Source organism: Trematomus bernacchii, unplaced genomic scaffold (assembly GCF_902827165.1).
Source record: "Trematomus bernacchii unplaced genomic scaffold, fTreBer1.1, whole genome shotgun sequence".
Lineage (NCBI taxonomy): Eukaryota > Metazoa > Chordata > Actinopteri > Perciformes > Nototheniidae > Trematomus > Trematomus bernacchii.
In genome coordinates this window covers 2,853,729-2,878,339 of record NW_022987641.1, presented here as the reverse complement: position 1 = coordinate 2,878,339, position 24,611 = coordinate 2,853,729, and the positions used below count along the sequence as shown (strand labels likewise).

Below are 24,611 nucleotides of genomic sequence, written 5' to 3'. Positions count from 1 at the left end.
GTGGGGAAAATTCTTAGATCTTTTTGTCTTCCTTTGTGTATAAATCAGACATATTTATAAATAATTGAGGATTAAGGCCCTTTACACACAGCAGGTGCAAATTAGACCGCCTCTTACCTTGAAAATGGATGTAGAGATGCCATAGGACAGGAGAGGAGAGCTGTCAATCAAACACACAATCAACCAGTGAGTGGAAACACCTGTGTTGATTACAGCAGCTGTGTAAGGCCCTGTAAGGACACATGGGCCGTGGGTGTTTCTCAATGTCGAGGACGTCGAGGTAGCACATGGTCTACGTGGGCTGGGTCCTCCGTGGACCGCGTAGGCTGCGTACTCCGAAGGGTGCAGCCCCTGAATTGAGACACGGCCATGGACTCAAATTGAAAGCCATTGGTGCCATCCTGTGGTTACATCGTGCATCAATACAACAATGCATTAACCAGCTTTGAAAAGTAGATAAAACAAATTTAAAAAAAGAACTGTGTTATTGTCAATAATGCAATTCCCAACAGCATTTCCTTTGTACTGATATTTAATATTTAGACATGGGGCAACAGCCATTTTTACAGCACAATTTGCATAATTTATCAATACCTCCTGTATACAATCACAAAACCATGACAGTAGATTTTTTTTCTGTTTACTTACAAGTGAAAAACCAGACGGGTTTTACAAGCATAATCTTTGTACAGTCAGCATACATCATCGATAATCTTAATAGGTTTTTCTTCATAATTTCCTTCTCTACGACAGTTTTGTTCTATATCTTTCGCTACCTCATTCTTTTTTTTTCTTTAATAATATCTGGACACAAAAATAGTATGAACCACCAACGAAACATGCAACATCCAGTGTGAGCACATTTAAATTCTCCTGCAACTGCTCGAGTTAAGATAGACTTCTGTGTAGTTAGACTCTGGTAAACCTTAAGTGTTTGGTGTTAAGGGTCGGGTAAATCTGTCCCTATAAACAGACATAACGTTGTTTTTCAGTCTATCCGCTGTACATTGATCAAGAGAAAAAAACAACTTCCTTTTACTTCTATGATTACACACCTTTTTTCAGTCTACTAAAAGACCTATTGCTCCCCAAACCCCAGTATAAAAAAGCTTTGTATTTACAAGGTTGGAAATAGAGAGATAGCATGTGTGTGTGTGCGTGTGTTTGTGTGTGTGTTTGTGTGAGTGTGTTCATCTTTTTAGAGAGATTTTAAAAGTTGATATTTTTAGACAGACAACACTTAAAAGAAGATATATGCAATTTGGCCTATGACATGCATGGACTGGTCTGGAGATGCTTTACACAAACACACAGGTATGAAAACAAGAAAACCACACACTGACCTTAAAACATTTCAGTTATTCAAGTGCTTAAAATTAACTATTCAAAAGGGGAGTACATAAAAAAAAGTGAATTGTTTAAATGGGTATGTTATCTTTTCTTATCTGTGAAATTCAGGATGTGTGCATGTTAATGTCCGTATGTGTGTTGGTGCACAAGGACAACAAAGTTAGTTCTCTGAGTTCCAGGCCCTCTGAACCTTGTAAACAACGATACGGTGTGTATAAAAACAAATTTCCCAACTTGTCTTTTATGTACACCTGATATGAACTGTAAACAAATATAATACAACATATAAAATAGTCTCACAGTCAATAAATAAAAGATTTGTATAGAAATGATATTAAAGGATTAAGCGTTTCATGGAGGGCATGAAAACACAGGAGTGCGAAAGAAAAATCAAGATAAATGCTTCCTCTTTTTTCAACTATCTGCTGAGTCATGATGCAGTTACCACCTTTATTCAGAAGATGTTGCATAGTTATGACTCAGATATCAACTTTTACTGCTAATTTGGACTGAAAATGCGAAATGAAGCCTACCTCTTTCCCCCCTAAATAGCACATGGTAGGACATTTACTAAGACATAATGGACTTTTAAAGACACAACATTGACAATTTGTGGAAGTGGCAATAACAAGACAACACGTATATGACAAAAACTGGGACAAAACATCAACATGCTACAACGATAGCATTGACGTATCTTAGAATGGTAATAGTGCTTTTTCGTGGATGGTTCCCGGCACATTTGTCTTTTGTTCGCTACAATATCTCCAGATATTTTCATCGCTTTACTTTACCTCTCTACTTCCCGCCCTTGTAAGGTAAATCATCTCAATTTTTTAGCAGGACGATGACATCGGTTTTACATTCTAAGCAGAAAAAAGTGCAAAATACCACAAAAGCGTGCGTTGTTAGGTTGACTGCTCCTATGAATGAAAGCAGGGCGAATATAAGACTCGTAATGTGCCTGGATCTCACAAAGAAAAAGAAAGAAATCTCATATGGTAAACATCTCACATTCTAAGGGGCATCATGGGTAAATAAAAGCTCTATGTCACAATCATCAAGACTCGATTGTCTCTGATAAAGATATCTATATATCTATCTATATATGTTATAATTCATTTCCAGCTATGACACTTCACTATGTACAGAGTGAACCTTAGAGGTGATTGTTTTTTGTGCAGAACATGTGGCAATGCATACCAGATAGATAGACTCATGCGCACAATATATAGTATCCAATTATATATCCATATTAATCATTATCAAACAATATACATCATTTGATACAACTGTGTTTACACTTAGGGAGAGAAAAGATGGGGTGCAAAGTGAACAAGGAGATAATAAATTCATGCTTTCTGAGATTTATTTTTTCTCTTGGACTGGAATGCTAGGTAGTGTGTTATAAAATATATTATGCTTCCTTCCCAGGATAGATTATTTTTTCAATAATTGAGAAGAAGACAAATGATAGAACTCTACACTAATATCCTAATACAAAAATAAATACGAGGTCTCCGCAGCGGAGTCTTCACTATTTCATTCCCAAAATGCTTTGTAAATCAATAAAACTCTCATAATAAAGCAATGAAGGAATGGATAAAACATCTACATAAATAAATCAGAAGTGTGTCCATTCCCTGTAGAATTAAAATGTCTCTTCTGCGTGAATGAGTGTGCAAACTTGTCGTGAATAATTGTGTGTGTGTGTGTGTGTGTAGTGAATTAAAGAGTGTAATACCTGGTTGATTCCGTGCTTGACCTCTGACCTCAGCACCTGTGTTCTCCTCAGCCCTGGCTTCACTACTGTACACTGTACTTCCTGTAAACTTAGCTTAGTTTCCTGTAAACGCATCACTACTCCCCCCAACCCTCCTGCAGGACGGAAACGATCATCAGAGGTGCCCTTACGAACAAAAGCATCTTCCAAATCTCAGAGCCCTGAACAAAAATATTCCCAAGCCCAAACCACCCTTTACCCATCCAGTCGGAGTGGATCAGTGTGACAGATGTTGAACCTAAGCGTCCCCACATGAGAGTTTTTTAGGTGGAGTTTCTGTCTATGAGTGGATTTGGGCGGTGCTGGCGAGGAGCTTGTGCCAGCTCACCACTCGCTTGCGTAGGTCCGCTTTGTCCAGCCACACGTAGGCCTCCCCAATCAGGGTCTTCTTCATAAACTTGCCCCCATTGGACACCAGGAACAGCTGGTGTTGAAAGAACAAACAAACAACATGTCAAATGATTGAGTACGTGAAGGAACCAGGTCTAACAAGAGATTGGTGAATGTTTAAAGGAATATACATTTTTTGCGAGATGTTTCCAGCCTTATGCTAAGCTAAGCTAGTAGTCTCCTGGTTCTAGGTATCTACGGAAGCCCAGAGGGGCAAAAGCGGGTCAGACCAATTTAACTGGGGGATAGTTATTGAATGAGAGGGGCATGTTAAATGCTGGACAAAGGAGACAAAGACAGAGTTCAAGATTTAAACTTTTTCAGTTCAGTATTAAGTCATAGCGCACAAAGAAACATAAAATACCATCACTGGTTTTTGTTTTAATAACAGAATTTGTGTTAATGACTGAGTTACAACTTGAGTTACTTACTTTACCATTAACATAAATGCAGTTTGGGGATAATAAATGCATTATTTATGCAGACAAACATTGTTTTTATTTGATTTCTTAATATTTGTTGGTATTTTAGTAACAGAATTTGTTTCAGCAACTTATTTTCAATTTATTTAATTACATTACTGAAAAAAACAACATTCCTGTTATCTTAGGCCCAGGTTACAGTGCAGTATTGGCTGCAACACTATCACAAATTGCATGATAATAGATTTAGTCTTTTAGAGGGGGGCCACAGGGGGGGGTCCAAGCACAGTGTTACAGGAGCAGAAAAAACAAACAAATGTTGGGGACAAGAAACATAAAAAATAAACAAAAATGTGCAAAGATCATTTTTCTTAGTTACCTTTATCCATCTCTGAGAACAGTCAAATATTTTGTCATGATGATATTTTTTTAATACAATACATTGAACCATAAGTGGTGGTACATATTATCCTACCAATACACCATGTATATCTTGTAAACGGAGTAAATATAGAAATAAAAATTTCACCTGGAAGAAAACATGAAATATCTTTAGTCCTACCTGGAGAATAGGGTAGTGATGCACTTAAGAAACACTTAACTCCCGGCATGAAAGCAAATAACCCTACTAAAATAATAAGCATTTCTTAAGCAGTTCATGTATACCTTATTAAAACGATTTATATTCTTCCTGCTGTGTTTGTGTGTGCCTGTAATAAGGACTGGATTAGCATTACCTGTAGCGAGTGTCCGGCCGGGTTCATACAGAAGCGGAAGGTTTCGTTAAAAGATGGCTCCCGGTCATGGCGACACACTCTGGTCTTCTTCTTGATGATCCTCTTCTGGGTGGCGATGTTCACCACGTAGAGCTTCACATACAGATCTGTGGACACACAAATACACACACAACATAGTAAGCCATGTGATTTTGGCCTAGGGGAAGCCTAGAAAAAGCTTTATAGTTGTAAGTTTCCTTATTAAAATGATCATGTTTCTACATTTACAGCACAGGTATTTATTTCATGTCTTTCTGCCATTTTTGTCTATGTAAATAAATAATCCCATCCATCAAATTGTGCTTTTTCTTTTGCTTCACACATAGTTTAAAATGGGCTTTGGTCATTAATATTGGAGAATCATGGCCACTTAACACATACAGTACACAGTCTACACAGCAGCTTTAAAAATACTCACAGTTGCACACAGCCAACAATAAAGAATTAATGCTATGAGTCACTGCTCCACATTTTCTTCTACTGTCAATGGACTTTTCTGCATATCCAATCTGTTAACCAATGCATATTAAACAAGTAGCAGGCAGCTTGGGTATTAAGATGTAAATATCACAAGAGGAGAGGTGGGCGGCTACGCTGAGGGAAGACAAGTCAGGGATTGTTGTCAACGCCAAGTCCAGTTCACATGAAATCTAAATATATTGTACTGTCTAATCTGCAGATATGACAGTAGATGCTCGATGCATGCTTTGACTCAGGGTGCTGCTGATTTTCTAAACTACAGATACAGTAGTTACAGTAATAACGTTTATTTTCCATCCTGGGTGTTAACTGAAGTATCCATCTGGTAAAGGAAATGCTGGCTGAAAGACACCATTATGACACCAAAGGATCTGCATCTAAAGAAACTGGCATGGATGTATGTGCTATGTCAGATGCCTGTCTTTTTCTATACTGTACAATGTGGGCAGTGTGGGCCTCCCGGCTGTCAAATTATGAAAATAATATGTATCTCATATAATATTCTTTGAATGCTGTGAAGAGTCTTTATAGAAGTATTGACAGAATAGGAAACAAGAAGATAAAAGATGGAGAAATCAGTCCTGCATGTTGAGATCTTGTGCATATCCAAGCTAAATGACAATAAGTGTGTGTGTTGTGTTTGCTCTTACCAGGCAGGTGGTCCGGAGACTTGAATTTGTAGGTGATATTGCGACATTGAAGAATCTCGAGGACCAGCTGCTCACCATCCGTCTTTACCTCCTTCTTCAGAGCGATCTTTATCTCCCCCATCACCTGGGACTTACCTGAAAATACACACATTGAATCAGCTGGGCGCAGTGAAACACACACTCCTCTAATCCAGTGTTGAAAGAAGTACTCAGAACCTTAACTTGAGTAAAATTACAAATACTAGGGTCTTAACATTTCAAGGCTCGATTTCAAGATGTCACTTCAGCAAAAGTTCAAAAGTGTTAGCATCAAAATGTACTTAAAGTACACAAAGTACTCATTATACAGAATGGCCCATATCAAAATATTATAAAGTACAGTAGTATTATGAGCTGAATGTACTTCAAGTTTCGGAAGTAAAAGTACTGCAGAAGGGGTCTTTTTAAAGTATTATATTATGTATTTTTTTTTAATATCCTGGTTTTATCACTAACATGTAAGAGGTTATTATAATAGTTTGTAGTTGTCAGTGTGGATTAGTAGTACAGTTCTGCATTATACCATCATATCATGTGTTTTTATATGTACAAAGTAACTAGTAAATCTGAGCGTCAAAATAAATGTAGTGGAGTAAAACTTTCATATTTGCCTCTGAAATGTAATGGAGTAGAGGTATAAAGTTTGATTAAATGGAAATACTCAAGTACAAATCTGTCACAAAAGTACTTAAGTGCAATACTTAAGTAAATGTACTTAGTTATTTTCCATCACTGCTCTATTCTCACACTCCCTCTGTAAAATAAGGCACCTGGTGCGTGTGACTGCCCTCTGCTGGACGCTGAGAGAACTCTCATGATGAGTCAACTCAAACGAGGCCTTCAAACATCTCATTTATTTGTTTAACAACGATGGGGAGAAGTTATGAAGAGCTGTGCCTGGCTTCTGGTTGCCTTGGAAACTGAATGGAAATGAGAACTGTGTAAGGGTATACTCTGTGTGTGTGTGTTTATTACCAGACGAGAGAGTCCCATTGACAAGAAAAAGAGTGCAGATTATAAAGAGATAAAGAAGTCATGCGGATAATCAAAATGTGTTCATGTGTTCGTCCATGTGCGTTGTAGCTTAGGTCTCGCACTGGTTGGAAATGTGAATGTCAGATAACAAACCTCTTTCTAGATTTTTAAGGTCAAATTTGCATTTTTGCATTAGTCATAATTTACTTGAACCAATATTTAAAAGCAGGAAGAAGAAAAGGAAATAGCCAGGGATAGATAATGAAAATAACCTGAACATTAATGAGTTAATAACTCTACGAATAATGTGAATGATGCAAATATACATTGAAATACTTGCAATCAAAAACAATCAGTAAACATGAAATAACTTTCAAAAATGAATGGGTGGGTCTCTGGAGGATATCACAATTATGTTAAAGTGCATTTAATAGTGTTAGAGGGAATGTCTAACCTTCAGTGTCACCGAGTCCAAGTGAGGATTTCATCACGTCTGTGCCATTGGAGATCTTTCCACTAAAGAGAGAGGAAACAAAGTTCTGGAATTTACAAAACTACACAATGCATGTATCCAAAAAACATTAATAGCACATCCAAAAAAGTGAGGCTTAAAATAATTGTTAAGGGAAAGCTATCACTAGGATTGGGGTAAGGAATCACCACCAAGCAAAAACCAATGGGGAAGAATTGTGGAAGAAATCTTTTTGATGGAAAAACTGACATATAAATTGCAAGAAACGCAACTCAACAGAAAGTGGGTAAAATGGACTCTATACAAGACTCAAAACAAAGACATTTGACTGGAACAATAGCTAATAGTTACATGTATCTTCAAGAATATAATAACATGAAGACATATCCCTAGCCTTTTATTTTATTTTTATTTTGTACTGCCTTGCTGGCCTTTTGTTACATGATTGTTATGTTCTTGTAACCAGCATGTTAATGCCATGTATAATGTGACAATAAAGATTTAAATAAAACAATTATTTAAAAAATAGTGTTGAGTAAGGTGACTTACAATCGTGGCACCTGGAAGATGGCACTGTCCACCTCGTTTGTCTCTCCTTCTTCGTCCAGCAGGCTGTAGGCGCTGCCGCTCAGGCCGCTGTCCAGAGAGGCGGCTGTGACAGGGGCGTCTCCGGATCTGTAGCTGGACCGAGCTGTGCAGAGACACGACCACACCATCACCACAAAGAGAAGGGACACAAACTGCACCTCTGTCGGATCCAAGATTGTAAAAACTAGGTCCAAGAAGCATCAGTTCATGTCCGTAGCAACTAAAAACCCATCATTATCAGCCTAATACTTCAAATCATCTGAAACAGGGAGCTTTGTTTACACTTACAGTAAAGAAGACTGGATTGTAATGAATAGCACACAAACAATGTGGGCTAGCAAGAAGCACATGAACAAAGTGTGTAATATTTTCTCTCAGACATGGACAACACATTTAAAGCTTTAACATGAAACACAGAAATACATCCAGAGAAATCACATATATATGTTTATGCACAAATAGACCACACAAGAGGCACGTAGACCCTGCTGACATGTTAGTTTTTCACATGAACTTTTAATAATAATCTCGATGTTAGCATTAGTTTAGCTGAAAAATAAATATAGATCATTAAAGTTTAAAGGATGTTTAAGATTGTACTACATTTGTTTTTAAAACCTGTTTATTTGCAAGATGTTTAAGAAGTAAATGTTTGACCAGGCAGTGTGATAGAGTATGAATGATGTGGGATGCGTGGATGTGGTGCAGAACAGAATCCATGGCGACACGTTTTCCTGTCAGGCCACGCAACACGTCGTCACTGATCGCTGGAGCTCACTAATACCAGAGGAATGAAGCACTGGGGGGGTCGTGGGGGTGGCACAGTGAACCAGACAGACATTCATTTCCTGGTACTAGTGAACTGTGTTGGTGGCCGTGGAGAAAGCGTGTCTCGCTGCATGGATCTCTGGTGAGTGTGACGCCCTGGCTCTTTAAACTCTCTTTCTGCAGGTGTGCGTTAGTAGCATCTCATGTTTCACTCTCCCCCTGCGAGGAGACTCTGGGGGGAACTCTCACCTCCGATGCTCTGCGGCCTCTCTTCCGACACAGCTTTCCCGAGGGTCAGGTGTCTGCCGTCTGCTCTGCTCCCATTGGCCGAGACGACCGCCGGCAGGGCAGGCAGCCAATCGGACTGCGCTGTCTGAATGGTGAGCACGCCCGCTACGCTGTGCCTCTGCTGCCTCAGAGAGAGGCGGCCTCGTTGGCCTGTTTGTTTTTCGGCAGGTCAGGTGTCAGGGAGGTCAACGCCAGGAAACAAAGGTCATGGGGTCGACGTTTAAGATGGAAGGAGGGAGGAGCGAGATGGAGATTCAGAGAGCGGTTTATCTTCACCATGGAAACCAGCTTGACTGTCACATCACATGCAGCCACAGTGTGCGGTGCACATTCGCCCCTCCTGCATGTCACTAGGAAGCGGGGTGTGCAGCATCTACTGAGGTGCAGTGTGAGTCCCATAGTTGTTCAAACCAGAAAGGGGGGGGGGGGGGTTAGCGGACTGCATGCACAGCCATCTCAGTGGAGGAGCTGGTTGTTGTTTGTTCAGAGAAAGGGAATAACTCAAAACCAAACAAAAGACTCCCAAAAGAGGTTAATGATAGTTTGGGAAGGGGCTGGGATTGGGACTTTCTTCTGTTTTACTGCTTGGATCAATACATCCAAAATATATCACTGCTTAGTGGTGATATAAACTCTCTTGGAAGTGGAAACTCTACTCCAATAATTGAACTTTTGCCACAAAGTCTATCATTTCTTCAGTATTTTTGAGAGAGCTTGAGATGTCTTTGTGCCACGACAAAACGGTCAGATTTGCCTTTAGATCATGTCCTGCTAATCTACTTTAGATTTCATTTTTTGTTATGACTGTCATACTTCTGCTCATCCTATGTCAAGATTAAAGATTTCAATCACCCTTCAAAACAAAACAAAAACAAATGTTTAAACCTATTTATTTTTATATTTAAAAGAGCATTAGATAAATAAGGATTTAGCCTATAGCCTGTTTACTTTTTTAAGTAGGTAGAATTGGCCTCGATTAGCAACCATTACGCCTCTTTGGGTTAATTAAAAAGGGTCAAACTTAGGAAGGTCAGATGTGCTACAGTACAGGTGAGGTGCTTGCTCCACACACTTGTGAGTACACACAGCAGAGAAGCGGTGAGAGGTGGACACACTGTGAGTACGACGTGGGAGAGGACCAGACTTGTGTTAAGGGTGAGGGAAAGTGAAAACAGAAAAGGAAACTGAAGGAACAAAGTAAAATAACAGAAGGTGGATGAGTGCGAGGAGGCCATGCTGCGTAGGCTTTATTTGCGTCTTGGTTTACTTGGTTGGAGGCGTTGCGGCGGCGGCGGCTGCTGCTGTGGCTGCTGCTGTGGCTGCTGCGGGGCAGCGGCTGTTGCTATGGCAGCGCCTCCACCGCTTCCAGTGCCGCTGTCCTGATGGTGGTGCCGCGTGGCACTTTTGCCGGAGTGTGAAGCGCCGTGCGAGCGAGAGTGTTCCCTGTGTCCGTGCCTTTGGCTCTGGCCCTCGGACGGGGAAGGCTTCGATGTGCCAGGGCTACTGTGAGATTTCTCGAGAGTTGGCACCTGCGTGTCTAAAACAACCAGATTCACCAAATTACCAAAAGAAACTACCTTTTACTTTCGAGAAGTTAGAGGTTTACTTTTTATTCACACCTGTGGTGAATAAGTAGCTGGAAAAGGTAGCCCAGCATGGTAACTGTATATTAAAGTCTATGCTCTTCAAACAGCCTCATTCAATTTGATGGTTATTTCTCTCAATTAGGGGAGCATTCAAAACCTTCCACGGCCATGCTGCCCTCTGTGTTAGGGGAGAGGTAGAGGGGAGCTAAGGCTAGGCCTCTGAGCTGGGTGACATCATGGCAACCAAGAATACAGACCATGAGAAAGCAAAAAAGCATGAAGCTAAAGCTATGATGGGTGTGCATAAATGGGCATAGGAAGGTGCAAGTAGAAAAAAAGACTGCAAGAGAGAAACAGGTGGACAGAAAGTAGATAGAGAGATAGTGGGAGGACAGACGAGAGAAGAAGTGACAGGAAGAGAGTAGAAGTAGAGAGAGGTAGCAGTACTAGAGGAGTACAGACGGTTGTTAGGGGGTGATAAGGTCAAGCAGCTGAAGGAATTTCATCGTGTCCTACCCTTGGCCGGATCTGGAAATATCCCGTGGCTTCGGCTCTTGATGACAGATGATTTGGGAGAATCCTGATTGTCCTGTTCGGAGACGGTGGTTTTAGGGGAGGAGTGCTGGGAGGAGGGTTTAGAGGAGGAGTGGCGGCTCTGTCCCGAGTGGGAGCGCCGGTGGTGGTCCCCCTCGCTCTGCTCCTTCAGGGGGTGCCACTGCGGGACGTTGTCCAGCTGGACTGTGTTGGACAGGTCGATAAGAACCTGGGAACAAACTCGGCAGGTTAATGGACATGTGCCTACACCATGGTGCAAAAATGACCTGAAAATAGAGTGAAAACAGGTTTACCTCTCCTAAGAAGTCATTAGAGGAGCACTTGTCGTAGTCCCACACGCTCACTTCCAGCGTCTTCTTCCTCAGCTGATACACACACATATACAGTTAATGAAAAGCTTTCCTGGCTGACAAAATTGACCTTGGAGAAAGAACATATGATCTGGGCTTAAAGTGGGACTGGACATTCAGCAGCTAAAAAAAAACAGATAGCAGAAGTCCAAAATTGACTGTGATTGATATGGGTCCAATGAATCTAAAATGGGATCTAACATGAGTTAATTAAATCCCAATGGCATATCCATCTGCTCTACTCAAACCAAAGGCCACAATGCTAGTCAGCATGCCTGCACAGATAATGTAATTTTATCATTTTTATATAAAACTTGGCCTAATGTGAGGTCTCTTGTTGTGCCTTCACTGAATATTGAGGTATACAAAGCATACTACACAATAGAGTGATGCAGAGATGTTATATTTAGCAAATGGGAGTTTGGCATTTGATCTTTGATTCTTGCACATAATAATCTTTGTGGCAATTCAAAAAAACATTGAGTTTAAGATAAAGTCAGTACAAAAATGCTGTGTCATTTTGTGTTTTTACAACTTATTCTGCACCATGACTTCCTGAACATTGACTGGTGCAGCTATGCTTAACAGAAATATCTGAATGATGCCATACTTGCTCCAGGTGGATGTTTTTATAGATGACAGTCTGGTTCCACTCGGGGTTGAGACTCTTGCCTGCGTGTTTGGACCTCCTCTTGTTTTCAGCACTGAGGGAACACATCACAACAAGACACACTCGGTCAGAAACATGCCGGAGCCCTGCAGGAGAGTGAAACCACCACAATACACCGGGCACAATGTAGACAGAAGAAGGGAGAGAATGAAGGTGATGCACATTGTTCGGACGACAACAATGTATGAGCCTACGTGCATGAAAGGCAGGTATGATGTCAGGGTGCGCTGCAAAAAAGTCCATTTTGATGTCAAGCAAGTCATTTAGTCTCATAAAATGTAGAAGTCCTAAAACAAGTGCAATTGTATGCCAGTATGGTCGAGAGAGCTTGAATCTTTTTCTTGTTTGGTGCCACTAGTAACACCATTTTATCAAAGAATGAAACAAAAGCATAATCTGACTTTACTGACTAATTATTCACCTGTTTTGAGGAGAAACATTTTATCAGACCCACCGGAGTAAAATAAATGACTTGTTCAATGGATGTTTTTTTGCAGTGTGTAGGGTTTAATATAAGATTGTAGGATATTAGTAAGTCTGTAAGAGTTAGTTTGGTAAAGACAAGGACAATCTAATGTATATTGGAAAATAATGGGATGAATAAGGACTGCATAGGAAAACAATGGAGTGTGTATTGAATGTGGCAGGGCATCAAGGGTACAGGACGATGTCATGGCACGGTGTAGGACATTACTGATGGTTTTATTCACAAAACAAGGACAAACTAAAGGGGTCAATGTTTGGATATCAAATTACAATGGTTGGGAACAAAGACAGACCAGGAACACGCAGAAGTTAGCTTGGATCATACGTTTATTTATGTTATGTTAAAGAAATGGGAAGATGTTAATATTAAGGGGTTCAACTCCTTGCTTTAAGGTGAGTGGAGTATCATGGGAATAGGGGACTGGGGAAAATGCACAAATTAAGGGAGTTAGTTGAACTGATTTGTATCCAAAAGCTTCAGATTAGTTAGAAAACAATTTGGATGTGTTGTTACCTTCACCAAACTGACAACCAAATTTCAAAACAGAACCAAAAGTATCAAAATGGTCAAGTCACATACCTGGCGTTCTGGACAACCATGACCTGACTGAGAGGGTCCAGCATGCATTAAATATAGAGAACAACATACAGAAACAATAGTCAGAGGTGGGGGGGGTCAGAGAGTGTCCGCGTGTACGTGGGGAGGGACTGTAGATTTAGGTTAAGTGTGTGATTTAGAAGTTGTGTTTGGAAAAGGGGGCGAGAGTGGGGGTCTGTGGTGTGCTGCAGTGGGGGATTGAGTGTGTGCTGTCGTGTTATGAGTTGTGTGATGTGACGCATCCATTGGCAACCATAATGGAGATCTGCTGCTCATGAAACTGTGGAAAGTGGAAGCATTTGAATAATCTTGAGAACACTATCTTGTTCTTTTTAATATTGTAAATCCTGAACAACATGTTGCACATTTCTGCTCTACACTACCTCCTTTTAAATCTGTACTGCTCTCCACTTTGAAAATAGTATTTGTTATATTTTATTTTACTTTACTGTACTCACATAAGTATAGTTTTAATAATCCTAAAATAGCTTTTATTATACAGTAGTACTGTTTTTTGCTCTGTATTCTTCCTTCCGTGTCTTTGTATGCACCACTCATACCAAAGCAAAGTCCTCGTGTAAACCTACTTGGTAATAAAACCGATTCTGATTGGTTGGTTAGCATGTAAAAACAAAATCAAATGTACTTTATGTTTACGTACTTTGTTAGCCAAAAGTGTCTTGTGAGTTTACTAAACATTACCGTGTCAAGTTAAAAGTAGTATTAATCCAAAATGTGTATGGTGAAAAATGATGTCTCTGCCCTACTGACAAGTATTTTACTTTTCAAAGACTTTAGATCATGTCTAATAACCTCGGTCACAATGGAGACATTACTACTTTCCTGGTAAAAGTGAAAGGGGATACACATTTATTCTTTCAGACTGCATTGTAATGTACTTTCTTGGATAAAGTGGTTTGTTTACACTGTTCAGGGGTGAACTATGATTCCATTTCATGATTACTTCTATGTTAACTGACTTCATTGAGGTTTGCTGGCGTGATACAGGTATTAAATACACATGCAAACGTGTTTGAACGAGACCCACGCAGCCTGGAGAACCATAATGCCAACTTTATAGACTCTGATAATGTGTATTACTTTTGCCAAAACAACCATTTCCCTCTATAAAACCACCTGTTTCATTGCAGCAGCTCCATATTTTTGCCAGGATATCTGTGATGCAACTTAAAAGCTGTGATCTTGTCCATGTATGCACACATATAGCATATACACAAGTGTTGGCTCACATGAGACTAAGTGTGTATTTCTACAACCACTCTCAGAAGGGCGTATGTACAGCTTGTGCGTATCACTCTACCAGTCCCTTTAAAGTAACCCTTACTCTGTTTAAAACCCACAGTGCAATTTCTGAGTGGCGGCTGCAAAGCCCACAGCTGAACATTATTGCTTTTATCTGAAACGATCCCAGGAAAAAAGCCTCTCTCCGGGGAGCTCGAACAGCAGAGAAGGTGGGAGAGTCAATTACATTACAGCGCAATCACAGTGAGAACAGGAGCCCTAGACTTATGGGATGTGTGGATCGTATTGCAAGTAAATATGAGAGCTATTGATTTTGACTGCACTTACATCTACAGTAGAACTCGTATTAACATGGGCGACGTCAACTCAAGAACACACCTCATATATTTGACATAATGTTTGTGTCAAGGGCCGATGAGTCCCATCATAAGGAGTTCATATCACATTACATCCCTGGATACATAATAAAAACACATGTGATGATGTGCAGTGTTTATGTGTTTTGGAATTGATACCAAAGAAAGGTCATGTGCTGTACATTGAAAGATGTCATGGTAAGCCAAAATCAATTGTAAATCGATTTTAAAATGAATGGAAATTAGGTTTGAGCTTTACAAACTGGCTGCCTTTATAGCCTGTATATCACTGGGCTTATCTTAGCAGGTACAGTGACTGAAATAGACTATGTCACATCTTACACATTTCTCTCTAGATTAACACAAGCGAAAACATCTTTCTCGTTCATATCCTAAACTGATGTTCCTGTTCTGAACTACTTTAGGTGTGACTGCAGGTTCCAAACCCTTGACTCACCCTCTCCCTGGAAGGAGATACACTTTAACAAACGGGTCGGAGTAGCCATTGTTGTCCTGCGCGGCGAGGTTTCTGGCCTGCAGGACATGAACGATCAAGTTGCCAAGCTGCTTGTCGTAGTGGATTTGAAGCTGCAAATAGAAACATATTGAATTACAATGGATTGAAATGAATTCGGTGCGAGAATCAATGGAATAAAACTGCATTTCTTTTACCCTCCTGTTGTGTTTGTTTCTCCCTCTAACTTTGGTGTCTTTTACCGGTCTGTTTTAACTGCTCTTCCATTAACACAAAAACCATTAATTACCACCATATTTTATTTACCACTCTTTTAAGCTCTAAACAATGTCTGAGACTACTGGTTTATACTTATAACTGCAGTGAATATACAAAGAACACTGAAAATGTATTCCAAAAAACAACATGGCTGTCGATGTGTGGGTGTGTACTATTTGATGGATGAACATCATCTACTGTAGGGTTAACCATTCATTTCCTATGGCAGGCATGTTTGACCGGGAACACTATAGGTGATACACAGTTGACTAAACCACTTCAATGAAAGTGGTGATCAGCAAATTCAAATCCTAATATGGAGGATTCATAAGGTCTTGAGCAACCAAATGTCAAACACAATAATTATGATTGATGAAAGTAAATTGGTCAGATTTGACCCGAACACGACAGGAGGGTTAATTCAATGTTTTCCAAAATGCTTACAGTAAAACTGGAAGTGATCACCGACTTTGCTCAAATATAATCCTTTAAAGTTAAACATGACAGAGCTTCACAGACCTGTATCTCTCCAGAGACGGGCTGCGACTGGGTCTTCATTCCCTCTGCAGTCTGTAAGAAATAAAGCAACACACTTAGAAAGCCTCGAGCAGAAATCTGTAGGTGGATACTGGTGGGTGTTCATACTGTACATTATGTACTGACTGTGCTGTGCCTTATGCAGAGCTTGAGGCTGAACTAAAGTTGAACTTATAAAATTAAAATGTTGTGCATCTAAAATGCACTGGGATTTCTTGCATTTTATTTCTTAATGGCATGTTCAGGCTTGGGGAGTAACGGATTACATGTAACAAGATGACGTAATCAGGATACAAAAAAATGTAAATGTATTCCCTTGCAGTAAAAAAAAAAAAGCGTAATCAAATTTCTGATATTTATTCATAAAAAGTATTTTAATTTGTTTTGTAAAGCACTTTGAATTGTCGCGTACAGAAAAGTGCTATATAAATAAACTTGCCTTGCCTTGCCTTGATAGATTTGAATAAAAAGGGGATAACAAGCAAGATTACAATGTTACAATATATTTCAAAGTAAAAAAATATATATTATAGGTAGACATACTGCTAGATTATTCTTTTTAGTCTTCATTTAGACTAATTTCTTTATTTTAAATATCTATTTTCAAATGAAGTTGGTGAATACCTGATTTATTAAACAAAAATGCATTTGCAAACTATACTATTCTGTAGGCCTGTCTTATAAGAGGACACATTTTTTAACCTAAATATCTTGGTTTCTTCCTTTCTGAGGTGTTCTGTTGTCTTATATAATACACTTACACTGTAAGTAAAATCTTATTGATATTTCTTTGTCTTTTAATTATTTGCATTGCATTTGATATTGAGGTAATCCGAAGGTAACGGAAAGTAATCAGGATACATTACTTTTATATTTTGTTACTCAGATTAGGTTACTGATTATATTTACAGGGTTGTCTAGTAACGGAATACATCTTTTTAAAGTAACCCTCCCAATGTTATATTGATAGACAAAATGGTACTAGGTATGCACAAAATGTGTTCCCCAAACGTAATGTTCAAAGCGGGAAAAAAAACAGGACACTATGCAGGAGCCAGAAAGTAATTAGTCCACTGATATTTCACTTCAGGGCCATACTGTAAGCAAAAACATTATGAAGCTCAATCTATTGTTAGACAAACAGACCCCCCCCGGACTCGCCTTGCTGCTGTGGCGTTTCTTGCTGACGGAGGGAGACCCTGGCTGGCTGGAGGTGGCGGAGGTGGTGGGGGGCAGGCCGGAGGAAGAGGTGGAGGAGGGGGCCTGCTGCTGGGACACCTTCTGCAGCTCAGCCGCCAGCTGCTTAGGGTCAACACCTGGAGACCTGGGGGGTCTGTCACCTAGACACACAGGAGCATCAATGGGAGAGAAGATTTACATTTTAGTCACAGCAGCATGTTAAAACAAGGTAATGCACACAATGTGGGGATAAAGAGAGTACAAATTAAACAAACATAAAATAGAAACATCTCAAAATATGAGATAAAACAGAAGTAAGGGGTAAACAATATACAGGTTCACAGTGAAAGATACAAATCGCTAGACTGTCAGTGGAAGGAATAGCATATTAAATTAAATATAAATGTAAAATGTACAGTGTGGAGACAAGTCCAGTTATAATTCCAGTAATCAAATAAGAAACTATGGAGCTGTGAGATCTCTGCTAGCCAGATGTGAGATGTTATAGACAGAGTATAATTGTATTTCTCCAAATTCAAGTTTATATCACAATTTTACAGTGGGGAAGTTCTGAGAACAATGTAATGGGGCGTGTTGCAGAAGGGGAAAATAGGCCACAAGTAATGCATGGCTGAACTTGAGAAAAGAGAGAATGGTAAATGAAAGCGATATGACAAGAGTGTCTAAAAATTGCAAGAGACAAACGTTAATTGGGAAATACTGAGAAGACAAGGATGGTGGTGAGGGAGAGAGGTAAGAAGCAGTGATGGGATTTTGAAGTTGGAGTTATAGAAATACTGTAGCTCACCTTTGCTGTGCTCCTGGAAATCCAGGTGATCAGAACCGTCAGAATCGGACAGCATGTTGAGATCGCTGAAAGACAGGAAATAATGTGTCATAAAAACTCAAGTTACTATGAAAAGAGAGAAGAGTAGAGGGGGGCATCAGGGGATGTACAGGCAGAAATGTAAAAAGAGAAATGACTGAATAAGGAAGATGACAGATCGAGTAATGATTACAGTATGAGGAAAAAACAAACAGGAATAACTGAAGAGTTGTACTGTATACTGAACATAGCATACAGGAGGGAACTTATACTCACAGTCTGACACACAATTCTGCTTCATTGCACGGCTGCCCGACGAGCCCTTGAACCTCTTCATAGGTTTTCCCCGTCAGAGGAACACCATTCCACTCCAGGACTTGCATTCCTATACACAATTACACATTTGCACATAAGAAAACAATCAATAATACAGTATTCGTCAAATATGCAAACATTTCACCACAAACCAAATCAAACCCTTGAAGTGATGAGCTCTTTAAATGATTAAATCAAAAGTCAATAACTTTGTTGTAGACCCAAATGATGGACGGACATCCCTTCAATGATTAAATGAAAAACACAAAAAGCTTTGATTGAATCACTCCAACATCATGCTTCAGGCTGAAAGCCCAAACAGCAGCTGTGTGACTCAGCTGCTAGTGGAGCACTCAGGCACAGAACTGGGATAAAAGTAACTTGTAAATGGCTCTATGTTATTTCAGCTATAAAACTTTAATTTAGCAAAAATTGCAGGACAACATTTCAAACATGATGCATGATGGCCTGGAAAGGACCCAAAATCCAATCAGATTCTAGTTTCTCTTATCTAGTCCAGCTAAGACAAATGTCTTATGGAGAACACTGGCCATTTATTCATATTTAATGCAGCAATGACAGCTCATATAAATCCACACAGCACAGCAAAGCCACTGCATCCTCCAAAGCACACCCTGCACACCGGCAGGACTTACACGGTTTGAAACAGCTCATCAGGATGGTTCTTTTGCGACGATAATCTCGAGCTGCATGTGTGAGTGAGAGGGAAACGACTGTAGTTTCACCTTTGTATCATGCATTCAGTTGTTGTTCACACTCCATGGCTTGCATGTGTGTTGCAGTTTGCACCGATTAGAGTTACGGTAGCTGGAATTTCAGTGATGAGACAAACAGGCATGTATTCCTACACTTAGTGTCCCTCTATGACACTGTGCCTCTGCGCCTGTTAAATCTGACAACATTTCTCCTTATTAACACCCAATACTGAGGCGCTGTGTTCCCTCAGTAGCATTTCTGCTCAGTGTTGATGATAGGGTTACGGCTGTTGTGATTGTTTAGTTGTCCAAGCAGCTAACAACATGGCAGATCTTGAAATGAGAATTCAACAGTCATCAACCACTGACTTCTTACAATGCTAATGCATGAGACTAGTGGAAAGGTCTGAGACAGAGTGAGACAAGAGAAAAGGTACATTTAAAACACCACTGATCCTATTGGTGTAGGAAACTATTATTACATTTATTGTATATTATGTTACGTGAAATTGTATTGATCCTCAAAATCACTCAAAAGTCAATTTTATAAATAGTTTACTTGCAAATATTGGTGGGAGCTATGATGATACAGTACAGGGACTGATATATAAATCATATTGTCAGATTATTGCCAATACACATCCTTAACTGACCCTGAAGTTTCCTTGAGGTATAAACTTATTGATAGTAAGCGGTTAAAGAAAACAGTATCAAATAATAACAAAATACAGTAGCCTATACTTAAAAGTGTATGTAAAAGCTATAGTAGTAGACAAAGTAACAACTATGAAATGTTTGGGAAATTACATGTCAACACTTGCATTTGCAACACCTGCAAAATTAACAACATCAATTCCCGTCAGCCTCAGCTGTTTAGTGCTAATTAAATGGAAAATGGTAATATGCTAACATGAAGATGATTAGCATGAACAATTAGTCCCTCACAAAGTTGCTGGCTTTGCTGCATTAGTGATCTACTAAGACCCCTAATATGTCCACTGTTGTGATCTGCAGGTGATAATCAAAATGGTTGTATGTGTGCAGTTGGTGTGTGAGAGCATTCATGCAGAAGCAGAAGCTAGTTAGCTACGATAGCGTCTTTACACGGAGGAGCGGTGGCTGCTCTGTAGCCTACTTAGAGTGGTGCAGGGATGACGTATTTACCCGGAAGAAAGCTGCGCATGGGTTCCCTCGACAAAAAAGCAATGGGATTTCTCCATAGAATTTTTGAAAATAGCTCGAAATAAGGTCTGTGGAAAACGAACCTGTTTGATAGATAGATACCCGTTTTGTTCAGGCAGATAATATCCACATGTCTACCGTACTTTTATAATTTTTTAATCATAAATCTAATCGCCAGAAGCAAAATGCTAACGTTATGCTATTACCGAACTACAGCAGGGTCGCACGATTTGAACGTCACGCCAACTTAAGATTGATATTCAAACATACAGGGTGTTTCTCAATCGCGAGTACGCTTGCTTGGTAGCACATGTCTGCCGAGCATCTTGCTTCAGAAGCGAGTCAAGAATACTTCCTGGCATTCGGAAAACGAAGAGTGGAACAGGCTAGCAAGTGTGCAGGTGTGCGTTATATGATAGGCCCCGCCTTACATCTTCCGCCACAGATTTGGGGAAATTGGTCCGTGCGCAAAGCATTGTGGGGATTTTAAGACCGCGGAGTCTACTCATGTGCAGCCTCGATATTTCTCCAAACGGAGTACGCCGGGCTCGGTAGATTTCCAAGTATGCTGGAGATTGGAACAGTACTTCGGCGGCACTCGATTACGTAGTATGCTTGAAATAGTGGCTCTGAAGCAGCTTTACTCGACATTGAGAAACACCCACTGATTCAAAATTGTACAAGTTGAAGCGTTTTTACAGTTTGCAGGAGGCAGGTACTTGCTTTCAAGCAGAACAGGGGCAAACAAACTTAGCGGGAGTGTTTACTGTTCGGAGTAATGACGTACAACGTCCTCGACAACTTCTGTAGTGGTATTCAGCCACTTGTTAACAACCATCGTTTTCAGACACGTCAACTTTTCAAAAATCACCAGTGGGTTCACTGCTAATGTATTTAATGTCGTAGAACAAAACGTGATCCGTCTCTTAAATTTGTGTCAACCACAGACCTTATTTCGAGCTATTTTCCAAAATCCTATGGAGAAATCCCATTGACTCTGAGACGAGGGAACCGGTGGTAAAATGCTAACTCACTTCCGGGTTTTAGGACTCGTCACTGCACCACTCTATTGCTGCAGCTCAGTAAAAAGTTTTCTGGGGAAACCTACTTAAAATGTCCTCATAAACACAGGGAGAGAGAAAAACCCAGAAGAAAAAATTATGAAAGGAAGGGAAACTGAAAGGAATACAAACAAGAATAGACATTTAAAAAAAATATTATCCATGCTCAACACACACACATATCCACAGAGCGCAGACAGATGGATAGCACACTACAAAGGGCAGTATTTCTCTCAAGCCCTATCTCACCATCCATAGATCACCAGTTTGGCAGCTTTAAAAGGCGCGGGGTACAGCTTTAGCCATTGTCAGTGACACCCTCAATGTGACTCAACACAAAGATTAAAGGGGGCTGTGAGCGGACAGATGGACTGGGAGGGAAAGAGGGTTAATAGTTCCCAGACTCCCGCATGTGAAATCAATACCAGCTCATGAAATGTGTTCCTGTTAACATACCACAGAGCAATTTATCCTGAGCTGGTGTCAGTAAAAGGTGTGGAAGTTAGTGCACAATGGCTACTTGGTGAAACATTTTTGTAATTTCAAGCTACTGTGAATGAAACGAATGATGAATAACGAAAATGAATAAGAAGAAATGGCAAGAAATGATATATCACATTTATCAGGGAGCTTTTGAGGCGAGTTAGCAAGATTTCGTTTTTACATTTTAACGGAACCAAACGAGCTTCTCTCGGTTTAAAGGCTGGGCTATAAGCTAAACGGCTAGCATCCAGTTGCTAACTGTAATGAGTCGACAGGAGTGTGGTATCAAATATACTTATGTCACTTTAAAAATTTAAAATTGCATCCTCAGATTAAACATTCTGATTATTATGAATTTGTTTTCTGTTGGTAGAAGAGTTTACCTTCAAGAATCTTTCCTGTTTGTTCTGCAGCTCCACCCGGTAAGACTTTAGCTACATAGGCTCCAATGTCTCCATTACTTGCAGGGACCTCTTTCCCTCCAACCACACGGATACCCAGACCATTTCCTGTATAGAACAAAAAACAAAAACTTGTGAGTGCAATATTAGTGTAAATAAAGTTAAATGATTAACCTGTTCTTTGTCCACAAACCCATTCAGACTCTAAAACTTACAGAAACAGAGAAAATGGTTTTTTGTGTGTTTTTTGTGTGTTTGTACGGCGACCTTGAGAGCCTTGAAAGGCGCCTATATAAAATAAATGAATTATTATTATTATTAAATATGGTCACAAATGTAGCCTACTGCCCTATGAAGCCGAAATAGCCTACTGTCATTTCAAAATCCCCCTAGCTAAATCCTTTGTTTAAGCTACCTGCAAACCGAAATGAAAATACCCACTTAGATAAACACACTTCTTGGTAGGTGAGTTAATTATTCCTCATAACTAAAAGAGGTTAAAGTTAAAGGTCACCTATCATGCTATTTTTAGGCAATAGCATAGGTCTCAGATATATACACAAATATATAAAAAACATGTCTATAAAGTGTTTTGCTCAAAATACCAAACAGATCATCCATTCTAGCCATGCCTCATATCCCTCCATTTCACTTCCTGTTTCAAAAGTGCTGATTTGGGGTAGATTGATAAAAAAAAAAAAGGAGAGGGCTGAGCTCATGCGGGAGATGCTACCGGCAGATACTGCGGTGATGAAACGCCATATCATGGATTATCAAGGATTATTTCTGAAACAGTATGGAGCTCAAAGGCTTTGTCTCTTGCCGGTTATACCACAAGGTGAGTTCCTTTTTATTTCCTGCTTCTTCACACACATGCTCTCCAGTACAGGTTAGCTCTGAGTGTTAGCGATGCTAATGTAAACATGCACCGACCGTATTACGTCCAAAACAGTCGGGCATTGTTTCTGATAGCAACGTTTCTGATAGGGCCGTGGGTGTAAAGCCAGCCTACATTTCCGATATTACGTCATATCGGACGCATATCTGGATCTGCTCCGTTGTAGCCCCATTTTTAGAGATTTGGGTACGGAGGAAAAGAGAGAGGGTTTTATTTTCTGACGCTGCGTGAGTTCCCTGACACACCGGGGACACATATTTATGTATAAAAGACATCAAAAAGTGCATTTTGCATGATAGGTCCCCTTTAAATCCAATCATGATGAAAGCTAATTAGCTTAGCAGAGTAGCAGTATTGTCAGTTAAGCTTTGACTCAAATTGTTGGGAATTGGTGTGGTTAAGTTACTAAAATCACATATTAATGTTATCAATTTGAGATACATTTGTCATTGATTTTAATACACTCTATATAATGATATGGTCACCATTGACTAGTAAAAGTAGAAGGACACTAACAACCAGATGGCCCACATTTTCCCCTATAATCATGGATGATAAATAATCAGAATAACGTTTATCTGAAGGTATTATTGGTTGTTTGTTAGCTATGTAGATATTTACGCAGATTTAACAATAACGCATAAGGCTACAACCTTTCTTTTACTCATTTTAAAACATTTTCTATACATTTTACAGCTTCTGTAGAAAATGATCTCAACCTTTGTAAAACAATAAAAAGAAAACAATATAAATGCCAATTTCTCTATGAGTTATCCACAAATCACATATTGATCTATCATGTACCCCCACAGGTAAAATAAAATGCATTCACATACACAGAAGCAAAAGTAAATATTTAACATGGTTTTTGAAGCAAGAACAAAACAACTGAGATAGAATAGAAATGACTCAGTACAGCACAAAATAAACAAAATGCTGCCTTTGTGGGCCATTTGTTAATTGTGTAAGATAATCCTGAATGTGAGGGATACGCCATTTTGAGCATGGCAATGACTGATGAGTGTGGAAAAGAGCCAAATCATAAGAGAAGCCAGGAAATGTCTGCCTGCTTTGAGCCTGGAAGAATAGTGTGATGAAACGTAATGGCAGGGGAAGTGACTCGTCAGTTTCATGAGATCTGGCATGAATATCAAGTAAATAGAACGCATGAAGCACACCGGTCATGCTCTGTAAACCCTAATGGGATCATGATACATATTAATGTGTACATTTCACTGTATTAGTTCTTTTTGAATGATTTTATTTTGAATCTATATTTAAATCTTTCAAATTAAATAAAGGTAAAACAATGTGTATGCTGTAAGCGGTGCATATTAAATGCAGTCAGTAAGCAATGGGGTCAATAAAATTGAATGCATGCATTACAGTCAATAACGCATTAGCTTGCAATTGAAGCCATACATTTTCTTTGCAT

At 39.6% G+C, this 24,611-nt stretch overlaps 1 protein-coding gene across 1 annotated transcript in view; it reads right to left on the bottom strand.

Annotated features, from left to right (window-relative positions):
- Nucleotides 1–514: 514 nt before the first annotated feature.
- Nucleotides 515–24,611, bottom strand: part of LOC117484958 (protein piccolo-like) — a 58,536-nt gene continuing 34,439 nt past the window's right edge. The window contains 16 exon segments of the mRNA XM_034133472.1: nucleotides 515–3,557; nucleotides 4,683–4,828; nucleotides 5,852–5,986; nucleotides 7,320–7,381; nucleotides 7,887–8,028; nucleotides 10,249–10,518; nucleotides 11,084–11,330; nucleotides 11,416–11,487; nucleotides 12,083–12,176; nucleotides 13,209–13,235; nucleotides 15,303–15,433; nucleotides 16,098–16,148; nucleotides 17,277–17,455; nucleotides 18,103–18,167; nucleotides 18,397–18,505; nucleotides 22,261–22,386. Coding sequence (XP_033989363.1) covers nucleotides 3,414–3,557; nucleotides 4,683–4,828; nucleotides 5,852–5,986; nucleotides 7,320–7,381; nucleotides 7,887–8,028; nucleotides 10,249–10,518; nucleotides 11,084–11,330; nucleotides 11,416–11,487; nucleotides 12,083–12,176; nucleotides 13,209–13,235; nucleotides 15,303–15,433; nucleotides 16,098–16,148; nucleotides 17,277–17,455; nucleotides 18,103–18,167; nucleotides 18,397–18,505; nucleotides 22,261–22,386 — 2,000 coding nt within the window. The 3' untranslated portion in view covers nucleotides 515–3,413.